General features: G+C 39.6%; 2 protein-coding genes across 5 annotated transcripts in view; one reads left to right on the top strand and one right to left on the bottom strand.

Annotated features, from left to right (window-relative positions):
• The window catches only part of GOLM1 (golgi membrane protein 1), a 30,397-nt gene extending 12,594 nt beyond the window's left edge, over positions 1–17,803 (top strand). For 2 of the 4 annotated variants that reach the window (XM_070742774.1, XM_070742776.1), the window contains 8 exons: positions 1,075–1,254; positions 4,476–4,530; positions 5,356–5,458; positions 6,506–6,629; positions 8,831–8,996; positions 15,590–15,898; positions 16,344–16,469; positions 16,690–17,803. In XM_070742774.1, the coding sequence (XP_070598875.1) occupies positions 1,075–1,254; positions 4,476–4,530; positions 5,356–5,458; positions 6,506–6,629; positions 8,831–8,996; positions 15,590–15,898; positions 16,344–16,469; positions 16,690–16,763 (1,137 nt within the window). In that variant the 3' untranslated portion in view covers positions 16,764–17,803. The remainder of the gene's footprint in view (positions 1–1,074; positions 1,255–4,475; positions 4,531–5,355; positions 5,459–6,505; positions 6,630–8,830; positions 8,997–15,589; positions 15,899–16,343; positions 16,470–16,689) is intronic. The other 2 variants (XM_070742775.1, XM_070742773.1) reach the window with 1 other exon arrangement.
• Positions 17,804–21,079: 3,276 nt separating this feature from the next.
• Positions 21,080–21,991, bottom strand: part of NAA35 (N-alpha-acetyltransferase 35, NatC auxiliary subunit) — a 38,698-nt gene continuing 37,786 nt past the window's right edge. Inside the window, exon 23 of the mRNA XM_070742772.1 lies at positions 21,080–21,460. Within this exon, the coding sequence (XP_070598873.1) occupies positions 21,401–21,460 (60 nt within the window). The 3' untranslated portion in view covers positions 21,080–21,400. The remainder of the gene's footprint in view (positions 21,461–21,991) is intronic.

Below are 21,991 nucleotides of genomic sequence, written 5' to 3'. Positions count from 1 at the left end.
ACAGACTAGCGACTTTCTTATTTTAACTCAGCGTGTGGAACTAATGGTAACCTCCTTGGTTTTACTGTCTTATGGTTTTGGCTACTCCAATTCTTGTCCCATTTTTACTCTTAGAGTGCACAGATTCACCTGTGCTTAATGGGCAGTGTCTCTCTAGAGCTCTTTAGCCTCCTGAAGCATTGCTATATCAGTATCTTTTTCACAGATGTTTCAGTAGATCATATTTCATAGTAACCGAGAGAGACTCTCCCATTCTGTATTCCCAATGCTAACTATAAACATTCAGGCAGATATAAATAGCATCTGAACTGCAGAAAAGAAGTCATTGCATTGTCGCTGGAATATATGATTGGTGTACGTGATGCATTCGTAACAGTATGTCAATGCATAACTATTAAAATACAGTTATGCAATTATTCTTAGCAGTAAGAGATGTGTATAAGTTCACAGAAAGTTAATCCTGTTCCCATGAAAAAGCTTATTAATCACTCTTTTCAAAAAGAAAATAGAGTCCAACTGCATTTCCTCTCCTGCGAATATCTTCACCTTGCCCCTGATCAAAGAAAAAAGTTGCAGAGCTGGTTTTACAGCTTTTAAGACACTCCTTTTTTATTAAATTGGATAACTCTATAAAAAATGTAGCAAGTCTATTAATGTAACAGCAACAACAAAAAAGAGACTTCTCCAGATTGGCTCTTTATCTTCATCAGTTTTCGCTAGTACAAGCTCTGTCCTGTGGCCAAGTAGTGTATTTCCTTGCAATTACTATCCTAAGGATCCAAAACTATAAGGAATATTTTTCTCACCATCCTTCCTCTGTCCATGTTTTCAAATTCTGTGATTCCCATTCACCTAGTGAATTAAAGAATTCAGAAGCATTTCATAGTAATCTATGTGTGCATATAGAGAAATAAATCAAATTTTGGATTTGTTTTAAAGATACAGAAAGGAAAAAAAAAACCATTCTAATTATGCATGTATAACGGAAAGACTTAATCTGGTCAGCAACTGTGATAATACTGTATATGTACATATGGAGATTTACCCCCCCCCTCCACAATTTTTTCCTCTTAGAATCGTTTAATGGAACTAGAAGGCAGAATGCGCAGGGCAGCTGCAGAAAGAGGTGCTGTAGAAATGAAAAAGAATGAATTCCAAGGAGAACTAAAGAAACAGAGGGAACAAATTGACAAAATCCAATCGATGCATGATTTCCAGGTAGAAAATATCAACAAAATACACAGAGGTGAAAAGGTAGAAGTTTTTTGCTTCTCATTTTTGGGATTTTATATAAATGTTCCATTAGTATTGTCTGTCCTTTCGTAAAGGAAAAGGATTTGTGGATAAAAATTAAATGTACAATTTCTAGGGATAACTACCGCAGGAGTTATAAACATGGTGTGGGAATTCAGGATTCTAACATGTAATTTGTTTTTCATGTTGCAGAGAATGTGAATTTGATATCCATGTTGAATTTATCAACCAATTAGATTAACAACTTCAAAAATAATTAATTTAACTATTTGCCCATTTCCTCCTTGTTAATTGGTAAATTTATAAGCTCTACTCCACTGCAAATACAGGAAAACTAGAATAACTTAAAAATAGTAATTCACCATTCTTATAATCATTCCCAGTCCAGTAAAACAACAGTTCGTAGAATTTACATCAAAAGAATAAAACCAAATAGTGAATGAAAGGAATTGCATAGGGATTGAACCACTACCAAAGACTATTAATTCACATAAATGCATACTGGTAGCATCATCAAACTCTGGATGTACTGCCTGGGAAATTGATTCTATCAAAAGGAAATGATCCTGAATGAATCTTGTCATTAAGCTATAAAGGGTTTTATAGGTAATAATCAACACTTTGAATTGTACATGGAAGCCCAGCAGCAACCAATGCTATGTGGCAAAACTGATATTGAGTGGTTAGGAATTGCTGTATTTTGCATCAGTTGCAGCTTCCAAATAGTCTTCAAGGGAAAAATGCTCCATGGAAAATTCTAGTAGTCAGTTAAAATTGGGATAGAGCATGTATTATGGTCCCCTAGAGCAGTGATGGTGAACCTTTTTTTGCTCAAGTGCCAAAAGCGTGCATGCGTGTGCACATGCCCACACCCATAATGCAATGACCTCCCACCATGCATGCTTGCCCAACACCCCTCTGTGCTACCCCCCTTCCCCCTGGCATATATGCACAGGGCTCACTGAGGTCTCTGCAACCTGTACAGTGGTCCCTTGACTTTCGCGGGTCCGACATTTGCAGAAAGGCTATACCACGGGTTTTTAAAAAATATTAATAAAAAAATAATACATGATTTTTGTGAATAAAACGGGTTTTTCTACGGCCCCCCGATGTACAATCCTGTGCGTTTCAACTATCCCCCCCCCAGCCTTCCGATCCCTCTTTAAATAAAAGCTCCGCTTCTTTAAATAAAAGCTCCGCTTCCGCCCCAGCCTTCCGATCCCTTCTTTTTAATTATCAGAGTGTTGGTAAGCTCCACTTGAAGCCGAGCCTTACTGCCGCCCGCCGCCGCCTCTTCTCCCTTAGTGGTAGCGTCCATCCTCCCAGCTGACCGGCCTGGAATCCTGGCTTTGAGTCCTGGCCTGTATCCAAAGCTTGAGCTTCCCTTGCCCTGACCCTGAGCGCCGGTGCTGCCGCCGCCACCATCAGAGACGCTGCTAGCAAGCGCAGCAAAGCCCTCAGCTTGCCGCCCCGTTGTCCCTGCGGGTTCCGGGGGTAAGTAAAACCAGAAATGGAGGATGGAGGGGGAGGAAGGAAGGAAGGAAGGGAGCATCTCTACTTCGCGGAAATTTGACTTTTGTGGGCGGTCCTGGAACATATCCCCTGCGAAAGTCAAGAGACCACTGTATATGGCAAAAACCAGATTCTAGCTGATTAGAAATGAACTTCCGGTTGGGTCGTTGGGTCTGTTTTTTGCCATCCACAGTCTTCGGAGGCTTTCCTAAAGCCTGGGGAGGGCGAAAATGACCCCCTGCCCTCTGGAAGGCCAAAAATCATCTGGCCAACGCACACATAAAATAACAGCTGATCTAGGGCAATGCCTAGTGTGCCCTCAGATATGGCTCCATGTGCTACCTGTAGCATGCCTGCCATAGGTTTGCCATCACGGACCTAGTACTTTTGCTTGAGGAAGGGCTACAATTGGTGGCCCAGCCAAGGTTACCCTACCCATGATCTTGACTCACAGAGCAGTCTTCTCTTTTCCTTGAAATCAACAAAACATTGCTGCTGCTTCAATCAGACCTGTAATCAGACTAACCTTAAATGCAAAATATATCAGACACATTCTTTCAAAACCCAGGTGTCTTTGAATTTAGGTTACTGGCAAATCTACCTTATCTTTAACAAGGGCTGGAAGGCTTATGTAATTTTCAGTTTTCATATAGGGGTTATGAATTTTTCACACGTCTCTCATCTATAGATTAAGGCTATAATTTGCTTTTTAAAATAAAAAAATCTATAAAATTATCAACATGCTGTTTTTTTATTTGAAGCCCTCTTCTGAATTTGCATAGAAATCTAATACAGCTCACAATTAATTAATGCTAACTGTGACAGGAAGTCCTTACAAAGACACCTGTATTACTTGAAGAAAGTTTATCCATTCCTAAATTAGTTATCTAGACAATTTTACACAGATTGTATCCAAAATACTTCCAGGAAGAAGTCCTGTACTATCTGTTTGCCAGCTAGTGCAAGAGTTGCAGAAAGCTATTGGCAGGTTTGCTTTATAAAACACTAGTTGTAATAACAGTATGTCTTTTCTTTTTTACACAAATTTTATTAAAAATTAGGCCATAATAAAAAGTGGACCATGGGATACATATTTTGAATTTGATTATTTTTCACCTTGCCTGAGTTAAATTTGTTTAGGTCTAATAATAATGAGGTGTCAGATCTTATTTGTGATATAATCTTCAGAGCTGGCAACTGTAAATGAATAATGTGGAAAATGTGTAGCTGAATAATATAATTAGAAATAAAATTGATTTAGGATATTTTAACAGTGTGGAGGAAAAAAATATTGATGGAATTGTTAATTAGTTGTTATTTGAGGTGAATGATGAGTGAATCAAATGATGACCAAATACAGTTTTGATATTCTTCAAAATGAAATCAAGGTTTTGATAATATTCCAGTACAGATTTCTGAAATACATACCCAGACTATCTCTGTTCTTTTTAATCAATTTCAGTTGCAAAAAAGAAACAAATGTCACTTTCCAAGGATTAGTTAACATTTATATATTAATAGGAGAATGTAGAAAGTAAATGTTGGAGGTTTGAGATAAAATCTTGACTTAGTTATAGACAGAGGAAACTATTTCAAAATAATTCTATTAAATTAATTATGTGACTTGTCACATTGACTCATGTACTCTAAATATGATTTAAGGCTGATTGTTTTTCAACCATGAAATTTCCCCTTTTTCTTTATCTTAGGAAAAATTATTAAATAACATCACATCAAATGATCAACTGGTTCAGAATCTTCAAGGTAAATCTCAGTAAAGTATCATCATTGCAATCTTTATTCTGTATTTACTGATACATTTCCCCCCATTCCGAAACAGTAAAAAAGGACAATTAAAAAATATAGGTTCAGAATGTAACCCTAATATATAATTGGCTGGGGGAAAAGGACCTTGAAATATACTGCTTGAAGAAAAAGTTTCAAGGATACTCTTGAAGAATCATCTATTTCTTTATTCCTTAAAGTAAAAAGAATTTGTGATATATTGATATGGTTCCAAATAAATATCAGCAGGGGATACAAGGAAGCAAGTAATGTCTCATGCATTGTGACCTCATGCAAATAACATGATTATATAACATAATGCAGTGAATGCAAATTGTATAATTCATGTCATTTACATTTGTCTTGTCACTACAGCTTCCTGTGAAAAGCATGTGGAATAGTGCACAGATAAACATTTGTGTTCAGAAAAATAAAATAACTTACTAAAAATACTGATACAAGGACTTTTTAAATGCATATGAAGGATACTATTGCAATATTCATTTTTCTTATGTAAAAAGAAAAAAATAAGGAAGGAGGGAGGGAGATAAAAACTAATTGAGGAGAATGTTGGAAGGTAATCATGCAATTGTACTTTTAAGACTGCAGTCTAAAACATATGGAAATAAAGTGGACCTTTCTTTTAGTTAAATAGGGTTATTCAACATAGGTCTGGTAGACTGAACAAAATAGGCTTTATTTAGTCTAATTATTATGCACCAGTCTCTTATTAATGAAAAAAAATATTTGTTTTTTCATACATTCTTTTTTTTCTTTTATTAAAAATAAACAATGTTGCTTTAGAGAATTTGAAAAAATTGCAGAAGAAATGTGAAAAGCTTCAATTAGATGTCAACAGATTTCAGAACAATCAGACTAAGCTCCAGAGCAAATTTTCATTTGACATGTAAGTTTGCATTAGTCAGATATTTTTATATGCAAAATGAGCACAAATCAGAATTTGGATAATATTTCTGTACTGAAAATGGTAAATTAGATTTTTAAATCCTATACATTTGTGAGAACAAGTCTTATTGAAATCAGTAGAAGGAAGCTATACTTGCACTATGGATCACTACATCTAAATGTGTTACTTAAGTGATTCATGAATTTTGTTATTTGTGGTAAAACACTTTATGTAGCTATGTATCAAACAAGCAATGAATATATGTGATTTTCAGTTAAAATGAAAGTTATATTGGTTGATCTTAGCTATATTCGTACCATTAGAAAGGTGAGTGCAAAAGAAGGAAGAAGTCAAAGAGTCAGGAAAAAATTTCCTCTTCTCATGAAAACTAGGCTTCATGTGGTTACTCTGCTATCTAAATTAGTTGAAAGAGGCCTTAGTAAATCTTTGGTTTCTGATCTTTTTAAGGCTGCAATAATAGGAAATTTGTTGTCAGCACAAGCAAGAGATCAACACATATGAAGTTCAAGGTGTTTACTTTATTATATTCTGCTTATCATATAGGAATCTCCCCATACTGCCACATTTTACCTGGGAATAGATAAATAAGGCTCCATGGAGCTTGAGGTGGGGAGAGTTGTCAGTTCCGGATCTTTTGCGGCTATGTCAGGATTTGAGGCTAATTTCACATTTGAGGCCTCCTCCCTGTCTGGCTGGATGTTTCCCAGCATAGACAAGCCTTTAAACTATCATAAATGATTGACATGCTATGTTCAGATTATTTCATTACGATGTTTACCTTCCTTTGATGAATCCAAGGCAGTATTGTATGCACCATTCCCTCCAACTGTCCATTGTATTGTCACAACAACACTAACATAAGTAGCACTGAATCTGGCCAAGGGTCAGTCATTAAACTTCTTAGCTGGTTAGTAATTTGAACAAAGTTTCCTCATTTTTTATCAAACAGTAACCATAACAACATATTGTTTAGTGGATTATAGATTATGAAGTTTGTTTGCTTTATATTCTGTTCTTTGCTTTAAGATCTAAGTGTCAAAAAAAGATGGAAGAATTGAAGGAACAATGTGAAGGAAAGCTAAAAGCATCACCAGAAGTACAGCAAGAAAAGAAAAAAGAACTTATTACAAATATATCAGAAAAAAATCAAGTAAGATTGTAATGCTTTTTGTGGCTCTTGGTTATTTGGTCAATGGATAACTGCCATCTTTGTTCTTGGATTGAGACATACTGCCCATACAGACATGGTTTGTAATCATGGGGTGCTCCTAGACTCATTACCTCTGTTCAAGAAAAAAGGTGGCAGTTGTGGCCAGGACGGTCTTTGAACAATTGTGGGTTGTAGGTCAGTTATGGCCTTTCAGAGCAAAATGTGTTATGGGTCCTGTCTCTTAGGGAGGCCCATGTTGTGGGACCTAGAAGGGCTTCTCTGTAGTTTCTCCCTTCTTGAGAAACACCATCTCTGCTGAAATAAGACTGACCTTGACACTCTTTTGAAAGACCCTGAAAGCATGATTTTTCAGGAGGCTGGGGACCCCCATCAGTTTGATTGCTGGGGGGAGGGGTCTTATCGAGGTTTGTACTGGAGCTTTATTTCTATAAGCTGTCTAGAATCATTGTGAGTGGGTTGGGTAATCATGTAAACTTTCTAAATAAATAAATGAAGGGCCACACTGCTTAGATCTGCCTATATATTACATCACCCTGGGTTTTGGCGAAGATGTATGTGAAGGCCAACATCAGGCAAAGAACTGGCAGTTGTGATTTTACTTTGTTGTGAACAGATTGTAATACATACCCCCAATGAAGTGGTTGTAGTGTTTGCATGCTTTGACAAAGAAGAGAAGATTGACTTAAAGGCAGAAAGGGGCCTGGACCCCCAGACATGAGGAAAGAAACAAAATTTCAATGCTATTTTAAGGATGATAGATTGAGATTACACACATCTAAGGGGAATGTTATTCCAGAAAGCAGGTGCCATAAAAGTGAAGGTATGTCAAGCTGTGTCAGATATTACTGGACAATTGGAGATAGGTATTCCCATATATCCAGGATCTATGATATAGGGGTTTATAGATAACTACCAGCACTTGGAATTGCAGCCAGAAAGCAATGCAGCTTGTAAGTTGAAGTGTACCTGCCGTGTTCTAGATATACTGTTCTAAAATATCGGTATAATTGTCCTTAGGCAAAAATTATGGAAAACATTAGGGGTTTTGCACGCACACTTCCAGCACTTACATACTTTCCAACATTTGAAATTTCCTTAGTTTTTAACATTGATTTCCATTTTCTTATGATTGTGGTTACCCAAGAATTCAGCATATGTACAATTTGGACTTATAGTTTTGTGATGAGGTATGCTCTTAAATATATTCTCTATGGTATGAGTCTCCCGAAAATTCAAGGGTAAAAATTTCAGACACACACACACTTGAAAGTTCAAAAACAATGTTCTTTATCACAAAATTAAAAAGAAACAAAGCACCCTTTTTGTATTGCAAAGAGCACTCGTCCCAAAACAACCTTGAAGGCTGTACAATCCCCTTAATCAGTCCTTAAGTACTTAGCTAGCAGCTGTGAAGAAACATCACAGCCCTCCTTCCACGAAGTGAGACACACACACTTTGCTCTGCTTTGGTTTCAAAGTCGTGAAAAATCAACAAAGTCCGGGAACAGCAAGACACGGTCCTGAAGAAACAACGATAAGATAATCTTCCACAACGGCCAAGCCAGCACACTGCTATTTATATCAGCAGCTCTAATTGCTGGAGCCCCAGCCAAACACAGGTGGCCTCTCCTATCTCCTGTAATATTTCTTCAATTGGTCTCTTCTATTGCATAATTCTGCGCCTGCGTGGGTCTAACACTTCCTCATCCGAATTGACCGAAGATAATGGAGATTGGCTTCCTGGGCTGTGTGCCAAGCCCCCCTCTTCCAAGTCACCCCCACCTTTGTCTTCGTCCGAGGAAACTGCACTATATGACTCTGTTGGCAATAAAACAGGCCTATGACATATTGATGTTTCCCCTGCATCCACCTCCACATTCCTTGGGGCAGGAACTGGGCCAGAGCCAACCACAACATATTCTAAATATATATTCACACAATTGTGTAGGTAAACTGAACTATGTATTAATCCAGCACTATATTCTGCTAAAGAATTCTACATCCACTTTCCCAATCTTATGTCCTTCAGGTGTATTAAACTATGCCTCCTAGGAAGGCTAATCAGAAAAAATATATATAGTTCAGAAATTCTGTGGGATAAAATTTGGGAATAGACTACTCTGCAATGCTTTTCAGTATAAAACAAAACAAACAGAAAAAATATTTTATTTTTTTTAAAGGCCAATATACAGATGCAGAATTTTGAAGAGACAGAGGTTCATCATCATCATCATCTGCCAGACCAGGAAAGTGAACTTCAGGAAAAAAATATACCTAATGAGTCTGTGAAATTAGATTCAAGACCATTATCTGTCCTAAACAAAGAAGAATTGAATCATCATAAAGGTAAAAGTATAGCAGTTAACATTGGTATCATTTTGTGTTTGTCATTAAGATTTCGTGTGAAATGTGGAATTGAAGTATGAGTCAAGAGGCTTGTATTAATTCCTATAATCTATTTTGCTTCAATAATGGTGAATCATTATCAAATCATAACTGCTTAAAACTGAATACAGTGATCCCCCGATCATTGCGAGGGTTCCGTTCCAGGACCCCTAGCAATGATCAGGTTTTCGCGAAGTAGCGCTGCGGAAGTAAAAACACCATCTGCGCATGCGCAGATGGTGTTTTTACTTCCGCAGCGCTAGCGAGGAGCCGAAGATTGGGGTTCCTGGGAAGGGGACTCAGCTGGGAAGCGGCGCTGGGGTTTCCCCACCGCCCACGCAAACTCCTCGCTGCCACTCGCCCGCCCTTCGCCCGCCCACGCCGCTCGCTCGCGCCGCTTCCCAGCTGAGTCCTGAAGCCAATTCGCTTCAGGACTCAGCTGGGAAGCGGCGCGAGCGAACGGCGTGGGCGGGCGAAGGGCGGGCGCGCGGGCAGGCAGGCGGCGGACAATCCGTTCGCTCGCGCCGCTCGCTCGCGCCGCTTCCCAGCTGAGTCCTGAAGCCAATTCGCTTCAGGACTCAGCTGGGAAGCGGCGCGAGCGAACGGCGTGGGCGGGCGAAGGGCGGGCGAGCGGCGGGCTCGTGGGCAGGCAGGCAGCGGACAAGACAAGCGGCGGGCGCGGCAGCAGCGAGGAGTTTGCGTGGGTGGTGGGGAAACTCCTCGCTGATGCCCGCCGCTCGCCCTCCCGCCAGCAAGAGGGGGAAGACCCAGGGAAGCCGCCCAGCAGCTGATCTGCCCGGCGCCATCTACGCATGCGTGCCCATAGAAAAAAGGGCGCGCATGCGCAGATGGTGTTTTTACTTCCGGGTTAAAAAATCGCCATATAGCCGTTTCGCAATGATCGGGATCGCAATACCCGGGGGATCACTGTAGTTCATAAATTTTGTTTTATTGTTATGGTCTGTTTTCCATACAGGCAGTAAAATAAGTCATTTAAATATTTAAATGAATATGTATATGAATGCAATATACAGGACACTTCAAAACACTTTCAGTCTGTAGAATTTGTTTCTGTAACATACCAAACTGCTCCCTGAAGAATATGAGAATACTAGAGAATATTATAGAGGTCACTTGTTCCACTTGGTTGCTGAATTTTGCATATACTGTATATACACTACTAGATGTGATATATACACTAGATATCATATTTCAAAGAATGGTGAATGCAAGAGGACTGCTTCCCTTTCAATTCAAGATCTACGTAAGTAGTTAAGGAAAACTACTTCATCAACTTTTGGACAAATGACATGTTTCTTCTGGCAACTTTCAAATATAAAACTTGTTCCAGATAAGATCCCCCAATACAGTTCTATACTTTAATTTACCCATGATTTGGGAGAGGGAGAATTTTCAAGGTCAATCTTGAAATAATCAACCAAGTATAAAACAATATCCTGATCAAGGAATTCTCAAGTAAAAAACTGGCAGGGTGAAGGTAGTGCTTGACTTGCAACTGATCACTCATTGACTATTTGAAGTTACAAAGGACTTTCCAAAAGGTACTTATGATCGAGTATGGAACTTATGCCCAGTGTAGCATCCTGTGGTTGTTTGCTGTTATGATGAAGTCAGAGACATTGTAGCGTGCCCCTTTGCCTAGTTCCTCTGCTTCCTGGTCTGCCAGGTCAGTCCCCCAGGCATGACACCTGCTTTGCCACTCCAATTCCACATGCTCCTCCCCAGTGATGGGATTAAAATAATTTAACAGCTGCCCTATAACTAGCTATGTGGACATGGCTAGGTGAGCGTGGCCAAGGGACGTGACAGCATTCAGCCTCCTGCAGTACTCTGCCAGTCAAAACAGGGCCCACGGGGGTTAACTACAAAATGTTTTGGGCTTTGTTTTTTGACATCCAGATCTAGTGAGCAAGGGATGTAAACTGCACAGAAAATACCCTTTTGTTTGGTTATGAAGAAATATCCTCAAAGTCAGATGTGCACTAAATATTTGCCCAGCAAACACCAAATTTTGCAGCTCCAGGTAAAGAGGATTCATATTAGGACGAGTAACCACAGTTTGCATGTTGGAGGTTCCTAAAGGAATGTTGGGAAACTGTTTAATGAACATTTGAGGGAGGCAGAATAGCCCTTCTCTGCCTGAGACTTGGCAGAGTCAAATCAAAACACTGTTTGTGAAGCAACTGTTCAAGTCTACGGAGAGGGGCGGCATACAAATCTAATAAATAAATAAACACTGACAGAGTAAGCCACTAGTATATAAAAATAAGAGCAAACTCAACTCCCTTTTAGTACTGATAATATTATCTAGCTTGGTAATGAAACATCTGCAAAAAACCCCATCAAGCTCAGAGAGCACCAGGGATCCCACAGTTCAACCCTGAGTTTCAAATATTCTCCTCTGTGCATTGCTTGGAGAGTCCAAACATGGGTTAAACTTCTGTCGGTTGCAAAGTGACTCAGTTAAAAATAGATCTGAACACGCTCTCTCTGCTCCATCGAGGTCAGTTTTTCAAACTCAGTAGAGCCAAGAGGACATTTCTATCTCTGTCTTAGCTCATAACCTTGAAAAACAACAAGAAGTTGCTTGGACTCTCCTTAACTGCTATTCTAATGTATTCAGGAGACTGGGCATTTTTGAGGAGGCTTCCTCGCTGCTCTATGGCCATTATTGCAGCTGGCGTGTGCGCTGGTTTCCTGGCCCGCCGGCAAGAACTGCCACTACCAAACAGCTGAGGCAGCCGGTGTCCTTGCCCGATCATGGGCTATGTTCCTTGAGAGCAGAGAGGCGCAAAGCGTCTGGGGATATTTCTCCACTCAGCTGCTCGTTTAATTGAGGTGGAGGCACCAGGGGAGACGCTTCCTGACAAGCACCAGAGACATCGTTCAGGCGCAGGGTGAGTCAGCTTCCCTGCGACACCATTTTGGATGCTGAGACAGTGCCACATCTCATTCCCTTTGGCAGTGGCCATTTTGGATCTTTGGATCAGCTGTTACTGCTTGCAACCACCATTTTGTTGCCATTGTGTGCTTCGAGCCTCAGACAGTGTCTCACAGAGACCTATACTGCCTTCTGCTTTCCGCTAACCCTTTGAGCTGGTGTGGGTGAGTTGTCTGACTCCCAGGAGCCGTTGAACCATCTGCTTAACACCACTCCGTGCCCTACAGGAATCCCTGCCTTAGGGCTATACTCCTCCCCCCTATTATCACTGGACCCTTGACCTCGCTCAGCTCTAACACTGCACAGGTCTGGAACTATACAGGAGGACACTCAATTAAAATGGCTGGCAAATCAAACAGGAGTGGGGGAGTAAAAGCTTCCACCTCACCAGAGCCTGGTGGCAGAAGCCATAAATCTACCAGAGGGGACAAAAAACAAAGCAAGACCCCCATCAGCCTAGAGTGTGCCATTTCCTGAAAGGGGCTGCTAATTTGAGGCACCAGGTTGTCCATCGCTATCCCTCCTGGAACCTCTCCCTCATATCATCACCATTCGAACAAATGAGAACTGTCTCACTCCGGCTCCTGACCTTTAAGACGGGTTTCCTGGTCGCCATAATCTCAGCCAAGAGAGTCTCGGAATTGGCAGCACACTCAGTGTGCCAGGACTTATGTCTTTTTCACCCTGACAGGGTAGTCCTTCATTTAGATCCCTCTTTCCTACAAAAAGTTAATTCATGGTCATATTGCCAGAGTTTTGCCCAAACCCAAACACCCTTTGGAACATAAATGGCATAAGCTTGATGTCAGGAGGGCTCTCCAAATTTATATTAAGAGGACTGCTTCATTCTGTAAGACTGAGACATTATTTGTTTCATTTTAATCAGCCTCCATGGCTCAGAAGGTCACCCCTTTGACAGTGGGCTCTGGCTGAAGGCGTGCATTGCCAGAGTTTATGACTGTCAGTCCAGGCCACTACCTGGCCAGATCACAATGCATTCCACCAGAAGCACGGCCACCTCAGTGGCTTGGGCCATGCAGGTGTCATCAAAGAAATCTGCAGGGCGGTGACGCGGGCTTCACCTTCGTCATTCATGAAGAACTACAAGCTGGACTTGTTTGCCTCTGCAGAGGCAGCCTTCAGAAGATGGGTGCTACAGCATGTCTGCTGCACCTCAGCTTCCCTGGACCTGCCTGTTCCTGCCCTTGAGACTTAAGCTCGAGTATATCCCACGGTTGGACTCCTAGCAGCACACAGGAGAAGGAGCGTTGACTTACCTGAACTGTCTTCTCTGTGCGTTGCGGGAGAGTCCAAACCTGTCCTAGCAACCGTCAAGGTCCAGGATCACCAGAAAGGTTTGAACTTAGCAACGTCCACGGCCTGATGGGTATCTACACCTTAGTTGAAAAACTGAGCAGAGAAGGTGTGTTCAGATCTATTTTTAACTCAACCGGTTGGCAACTGATAGACGTTTAACCCATGCTTGGACTCTCCCACAGCACACAGAGAAGACCATTCAGATAAGCCAATGCTCCTTCTATCGATAAACACTTTTGGGTTAGAGGGACTCAAAGCCTGCCTTATATGAGCTGGCTCCCAGTGGATTTCATTCTAAATTTTGATATGATTTCTGTAAATAAGAAATGTAGAATTATAAGGGTTGAGTATTTGATCCTTCATAACATCAAAAAAAAGGCAAAACTAAAGGATAAACAAAAATAGATTTGGGGAAAAAAAGGCTGAGGAAAGAAAAAGAGTAAAAGTGTAAGAAAGAGGAAAAGAAGGAAAACAAAAAAGAATGACTTCCAACAATCTTTGGTACAGATATAAGTAAAAAATATATCAAACTCTTACTCTAAGATTTGTCTACATCATTTCTATAATCCCATATCTAATCATCAAAGCTCAGATCAACTTTTAATTTCAGTTTCTCACAAAAAAAATCCAGTAATGTTTCATATTGCTTTAATTACTGTTTATTAAGGAAACTGCAACTGATTTATTTAATTTCACCAACCTCTAAATAAAACAGGAATGGAAATTCCTAAACTCTAATGTAGACCCAGGCTTGTCAACTTTGGCAACTTTAAAATGCATGGACTTCAATTCGCAGAATTTCCAAGGCAGCATGAAGTTCACCCATTTTAAACTTGCCAAGATTGAAAAACATTGATTTACGGATAGGGATTTTTCCATTCCTCTTTTACTGGTTATTTCATTATGAGCAATCATAATGCAAAATGCTCACTTCCACCCCATCCCAGAACAACCACCATTCCCTTTCCAGCTCCGTTCTTCTGCATGCAGGGCAACAAAAGAAGACCATGTGACTACCAATTTTAAAAAAGTTCAGTCAGACCTTCCAACTTCTCAGGAGAAAGTTGGAAGGTTTGACTGAATGGACTGAACAGGGCATCTCGCAGTCAGTAGTAGGTTCTGTTTACCTTTGCTACCAGTTTGGGAATGGGAGTGTGCAAGTACACAGAGGCATTTTGTGCTCATGCAACACTTCTGTGCATGCACAGAACATTTTTTGATGAGGTCTGGGTGGGTGGGCTGAGCCTCCGGCCGCCGCCACTACCGGTTCGCCATACCAGGTTGAACTGATAGCTGCCCCTGCAACCTCCCCACCCTGAATGGCAACCCCAGTTGGTGGGGTGGGGCAGGACCAGCCAGTGGGGAACAACCAGTTTGCCGAACTATGAAGAAAAATTAACAACAGGTTCAGCCTAACCGACGCAAACCGTCTGAATCTCACCACTGCCTACCCATCCCCTCACCAATTGATTCCCTTTCAAAAATCTCCATAGCTCAGGAAGTGAAGAATAGATTGCTCAATTGCTAGGTCATGTGGCACAATCCTACAATGGCCATTTTCCTGAAGAAAAATAATACTGGTGAATCAGAGTATTCTGTTTTCCTCTCTTTACTAGTCTTAGGTCTGCAAGGGTAACGCTGGCAGAGGTATGGGTAGTGATACTGAGAAAAAAAATCCCTGTGATTTTTTTCTCACTAAAACTAGATTTAGAGCCACCAAGCTACTGCTAGTCCCGCAGGGTTTACCCCACTCGAGGCCACCCCATGCTCCACTTATGTGTTTGGTTAACAAATGTATTGCGGAGAGCAGGGATGAAGTAGTCATTCAATGAGGCAGTTCACTTAGTTACCCTCCCAAACACTGACTCCATTGTGGTTTTAATCTGAGGACTAGTTGTATATAAACAAGGAGCAAACCTCTCAGTCACTAGCACTAGTCAGGCAATTAAATGTCTGCAAGCAAGCAGTCAATCTCAATGGACATCAAGGACTCCCCAGTTCAAGTCTGAGCAACATATATGTATCTTTTATATTAGAACCTTAGATATAAACCTGTAGTGATCTCCAATCTTGGAGCTGCATATTGAACAATTTGCCTCATTAACTTTTTTTAAAAAGTTTAAAACTTCCAAATTAACTCCCAAGAACTGGAAGAATTTTAGATTTTCTTGCTCTGAGTATCCCATTTCATGATTCAAACATAAGAAAAAAAACATTCATATTAAAGTTTGAATTATTTAAATCGGCTCTAAAACGTTTCTTCTCTTTATACAAGGAACCAATGACATTCCTAATGAAGTATCCAGGAAAGAGGAGGTTATTCTCAATCAAGGCCACCTACCTACCACCCACCCACCTTCTGTTTCCAGCAGGGATCATAAAGCAGAATCAGAACCAGAGCTGCATCACCATGAGCAAATTAGAAATGTACCTGGAAAAGCTTCAGTAGAAAGTCAGACTAGCAAATTCTCAGAACTCATAGGCCACCAGAAAGTCAAAGAAGAAAAAGAAGATGAAGAAATTGAACGGGAGGAGCTCTTAAATGACGACTTGCAGCAGGATGACCAGGAAACTAATAAAAATGGTTAGTATAAGATTGCTCTCTCTGTTTGTATCAGGATTGCAGTATTTGAGGAAGTGGAATAATTGATTTAATGTTTATAGAATTGTTATGTTGTTATGGCACTCAGTGTAAATTGTGTAATTAGATTTGTTACATGACCTGAAGAGAAACCAGAATGCATGGTTTCATTCTACTTGATCAAACTGCTGTATGTTTGATTCTGGCTTAAGTGTGATGTAAATCCATGCATTATAAACATTTGGCAAACCATAGTTCAGCAGAATATGGAAATCCAAACATGATTTGTGATTTCATGATGCATATGATTAATTATATTATTAATTACATTATTTTTCCTCTTAATATATATTGTGCAGTAAAACTTGTCTTTGCAGTAAAATCAGAACACATATTTTCAATTTGGTTGAAGTTTGCATGCATGAAGTTGTCTGATTTGTTTTCACAGATGAACTTGAAATCAAAAGAGCAGGCCAGGATAATAAAGGGACTGATTACAACTTAGATACAAACGAGGCAGAATCCGAAACAGATAAGCAGGCTGCTCTCATTGGCCAGCAAAATAGCTTCAATGGTAATTTTTTTAAATTTCCATGTTCTGGCATACAGTTTACATTATAATTTGTTTCACTTTTAATGAATGAACTTGCAAATCTTGCCTGGAAGAAAGCTTTACAAATGAAAGTTTTCCACAATGGGGAATGTGAATGATGGTCCCCAGGTAAGAGTAATATGAGTAAAATAAAGAAAATGACTTAATTACTTCAATTTCATTATTTTTTCTCCTTTTTTAGTTCAAAATCTTGAAAATCCCAAAATGGAAAATCGGTTATTTAAACCCAAGGGAGCTCAACAGCAGAATTTGTGAACAGCAGTTGCAAAATTGCAATTTTTCGACACTTGCAAAACTATTTAGGCAAGTCCACTCAAAACGTTTACAAAAATCAAGGGATTTAAACCAGTTCTGATTCCGCTCCCATCAGGAAGGTTATTTGAAGACTTAATAGGCTGGTTTACATCTATGAACTAGACTATTCCAGTGTTGCAGGATGGACATCAGCCCCTGAAAATATATGAAATAAACCTGTTACTCAGCTACCAGGTATAGTTTGCTTTTTGAATCATAACAAAGATACAAATTGTCTTGCTCTAAAAAATGACAATATTGCACAGACCGCAGCTTGAGAGATATTATTTGTCCTGCTTCTATAGAGATCTCTTTCAACATCATTATTCTCAGTTTATAAACCAAACTTATAAAGTCAGTTTTTATACTACTTTTCTACAGAAGCTTCCTTCATAAAGAAAATATCCTAAGAAACCTATTAAATTCCTTTAAGTGCTTTGCTTTGAGGGGCCCGTCTAGTACAGTGGGATATGATATCAAGTAAATGTACATAAAAGTGAGTTACATATCTACATCTTTTTTATTCAAACACTTATTTTTTGAATTGTAGGAATGATTTAAGTATTAATCAAATGCAGGGGATTTCCTACATTTATGTAAAACAGGCCTTACACATTCCGGAATTGTAATATATTAGAATGGCCAGCTATGTACCTTAATTTGTACATGAAAAAAATGAACCCCAAATGTTTTGCTGCTTCACACCATATCTTATTTTGGTGTAAATAAATGAACTGCAATATCATTTAGGGCATGATGCCGATTTACTGTCAACACTGATTATAGCACTTTAGCCGTTTTGAAGAGAACTAGAATAGAGTAAGTGCAATACGATTATTTTGTACGACTAGAGAAGATTTACAGATTACTATAGTATTTTGTTAAATGCAAATACTGGGTTTATTTTGATTAAGTTCTTGATTATAAAATAAGTGGGTTCTCAAGAGTCTTATAATTTGATTGTGAGGTTACTATCAATAAAATACTCCACTCATTGGGAACAGTGTCCTGTGTTTTTTGTTTCTTAGTCTAATAATACTTGTTCATCTGTCAAAAATATTAATTTTCAATGGCATAAACTTAACATTTTTTTTTTTTACATATACTTGCAGAAGTTAAAATGATCTCACTAAAGGCAAACCTTGGTATCAGTAAAGGAAAATATTTGTAGCTCAGGGTTGAAATCCTTGTGTTCTGTCGGGCTCTCTGGTACACTCCTCCCAAAAATTCACAGGTACAAAGTTCAGACACACACACGTTTGAAAATTCAAAACAATGTTCTTTATCCTACAAATTTTTAATTGGATTTAGGTTCAGGCTTTAGCTGGGATATTCCAAAACATAGGTCTTCTTCTGGTGTAGCCATTATTTTTTTGATTTGGAAGTTGTTGTGTCCTATTGAAAGATGAAATTCCTCTTCATTTTCAGTATTTTAGTAGCCTGAAGGTTTTGTGCTGAAATTGACTCACATTTGGAACTGTTCATAATTCCCTCCATCTTGACTATCACACCAACCCCAAAACATAATGGTACCACCACGCTTCACTTTGGTGTACTTTTGATGATGCAGTGTTGTTTTAGAGGCTAATATACTATTTGGAATTAAAGCCCAAAGGTTCAACCTTGGTCTCATCACAGCATAACACATGGTTTGGTGAGACCTGATATAGTTTTTTGAAAAATGTAGCCAGGCTTAGATGTGTATATGTGTCTGTGTGTTTTTAGGAAAAGGTTTCCATTTTCCCACACAGCCCAGACATTTGAAGGAGACTGTTGTCATATGTTGTACATCACTAGTACTTGCGAGAACTTCCTACAGCCCTTTAATGTTGCCTCTTGGCATACTCTGGGCTGTTATCTTCTTGTTTTTTTCATCAATTTTGGAGGGATGTCCAAACATCACTGTTGTGCAATATTTTCTACCCTTCTGTTGACTGATACCTTCCAACAATGAAATCGTTTAGCTTTTGCTGTAAATGTCAGAAAAATCGTACTAGAACAGCTAAACTTTATATGGCCTTGATTGATGGCAGGAATGTACTACTTAACATCAGTTTGAATGCAGTTGGTTAATTCTGAACACAGCCACATTCATTTTTATAAAGGGTGTATGCGCTTGCAACCATGTTATTTATTATATATATTTTCCTCCCTAAAAGATTTGTTTTTCAAATAAATTGTACAATTTATATGTTGTATTAAAACAGGAGGGGAAATTTGAATGATTTTTCTTCCTCTATTTTTTTTACATCTCAAAACCTGGCATTTTAACAGGGGTGGATTTTTTAAAAAAAATTCACTCTACCTTTCTTTTTAATGGAGGTTAGTAAAAAGTCCTCTTTGCAGAAATGTTAAAAAACAATGTAAACTTATCTAAATGTAGATGCTAACTACTATGGTATAGCAAGAGTGATGAACAATCAAAATACAAAAAGTAAAGAGGTATAGAATCTGTCCAATGTTTCTCGAGAATATATACCGTATTTTTCAGTGTATAAGACGCACCGGTGTATAAGACACACTTAGATTTTACTTTACAGGGGCAAAACAAGGAAAAAGGTATTCTGAACCAAATGGTGTATTATATTGTTAATAAAATACGAGTGTAGCAGAATATTTTTTACAACAATGCACACTTTTTAAAACCATGTACACTTTTTACAAACTTCAAACTTGACAGCTTCAAGGATTTCAAGCTTGTGGACTTTAACTCCCAGAATTCCTCCACCAGTCATGCTACCTTAGGAATGGGAGTTGAAGTCCACGAGCTTTAATCTTGCCAAGTTTTAAGACCCTTGCACTTCTAAACCCTAACTCAGGGCTCTTCAAATTTGACAGTTTTAAGACTAGTGGACTTCAACTCCCAGAATTCCTCCACCAGAGAAGGCTCTTGGCTGGAGAATCACACTCCACCCACCTACCCCCTAGCCCAGTGTTTTTCAACCAGTGTGCCGCAGCACACTAGTGTGCCGCGAGACATGGTCAGGTGTGCCGCGAAGCTCAGCAAGAGAAAGAGAGAGAGAAAGAAAGCAAGAGAGAGAGAGAGAGAGAAAGCAACAGAGAGAGAAAGAAAGCAAGAGAGAAAGAGAGAAAGAAAGCAAGAGAGAGAAAGATAGGCAGGGAAGGAGGGAGAGAGAAAGAAAGAGAGATGGAGGGAGAGAAAGAGGGAGAGAAATAGAGCAAAAGGGAGGAAGAGAGAGAATTTTTTTGTCCAAACTTTTTTTAGCTCCCCACTCCCCCCCCCCCCCCCGCTCAATGTGCCCCATGATTTTGTATATGTAAAAAATGTGCCGCAGCTCAAAAAAGGTTGAAAACCACTGCCCTAGCCACCCACCTGGATTTCTTTCTTGGTTTGCTAAAACTTGGAAGCTCAGTTTGTGCTTTTGTGGAGGAGGGGGTTAGAAAGCAAAGGGGGGGGGGATCCACCCAAAGACCACGTTAGTTGGCTCTTGCTAGGGCAGCAACTGGGTGGCAGCTCTTCTGGCAGTTTGGGAGCAGGCTTTGTGCAGGAAGGGCAGCAGCGGTGGGAATGGCTCACTTCAGGCAGCAATGGTGGCAGCTTTTCAGCAATCTAAATATTTAAATGTGCATGTATTTTACTGCTGCTGAAGGGAGCGCTCGCTAGTAACGATAATAGGAAAAAATGCAGGTAAAAGCCAGCTGATGAAGCATTTGCTCCTCTCTCTTCCCCTACTCCACTGAGTCAGCCATCCTTCCTTCCTTCCCCCAACTGCCCACCCCAACCCAAGAGATAGAAGCCGCTCCCTTCTGTGCAAACTTACTGATCACCTCCTGCAGTCTGGAGGAGTCCTGGCAAATGGACCAGGCGGCGGCTTGAGATAGCAGCAGCCAGGGGAGGGGTAGCAGCTATGCAAAAGCAGCTGCTGAGGGTGGGGCAGCAGCCGGCATCGGCTGAAGCTGCTGGATGTGAACTAGCGAGTTGCTCTCCTCCGCTGGATGCTGCTGGAGCTGCTCACAAGTGGTGACTTCGATGTATATAAGACGCACCCAGTTTTTGACACTCTTTTTTTGCGGTAAAAAGGGGCATCTTATACACCGAAAAATACAGTAATCTATCCAGGATCAGAACATGAAACAAAAACAGATACTTCCTTTTGAAGGGTTTTTTTTTTTGTCCAATAGTATGATGATCAGATCAGATGAACTGCAAAAATGTAAAGCCAAGCTTTCTGTGTCGAACTTTAATATTTGATCAGAGGCAAACAGACAGAAGAACTAATGAATTTGTTTTCTTTACAAATGAATACTTATGCATATTAAAACAAAAGTTTATTTTATTGCATTGTATTTTCAGAGTGGTCAAGCATGTTATGAAATGTTCCAACACCTTTCATAAAAATGACTTATAGATAAATCTACAATAAAATAAAAAACAAAAACTGTTTCAACAATGTACTTATCAAATCAGCTCCAGCAGAACATTACACAAACCATTTTAAAACAGCAGTTATTCCAGCCGATTAGGAGGAGTGAATGAAATTGCTCCTGATAGGAGTACTTTTGACCAAGAGTTTTCTGTCCTTTTTCAACACAGCATAAAGGAGATTCTCTGAGCAAATTATAATTTACATGTTCTCCTAAACAAGTTTCACTACTGGGAAATATCTATGAGGAGAAAAATCAAATTCTGGAGGAACCTGGAAAAATAAATATATACATATTAGTGTTAATCTAAAATAGTTTTTCAAGAATTTTGTCATTCCAAGTGGATTTTTTTAAATATCAGGTATACCAGAAAAATTCCAAAGGGGTAGATTGGTCTATGCTCGGCTTTAGTAATTTTCCAAGACTCCCAAAATCCACATCTTGAAATAATATTCTCTTTATTTGTTTTCACACAAGCTTAATATATGAATCTTTTGCAAGGTAAATGCAAAGCGGCAAGCATTATACAGTTTATCTCAGCTTGAAAACTCAAACTCTGTGGGAAGCGGGCCAACATCCCATTCCTTGGCCAGTTCTTAGATTACAAGGCTATAAATCAAAGCTTAAGGTCAATTAGCTCACCTCACTTCATTATAAACCCAGTAAGGCAATTTTCAGCTCATTCGAAAAGGCACAGCTCAGGTTTTTTACTCCTTTGGTTCAGGAACACCACAAAATCTCTGCCATTCTTTGATTAAACGTTGTCAGACCACACCTCCCCTTTCTACTGTATCCTGGAAGTG

This window comes from Erythrolamprus reginae, chromosome 2 (assembly GCF_031021105.1).
Source record: "Erythrolamprus reginae isolate rEryReg1 chromosome 2, rEryReg1.hap1, whole genome shotgun sequence".
NCBI lineage: Eukaryota > Metazoa > Chordata > Lepidosauria > Squamata > Dipsadidae > Erythrolamprus > Erythrolamprus reginae.
This window is presented reverse-complemented; position numbering and strand designations above follow the sequence as displayed.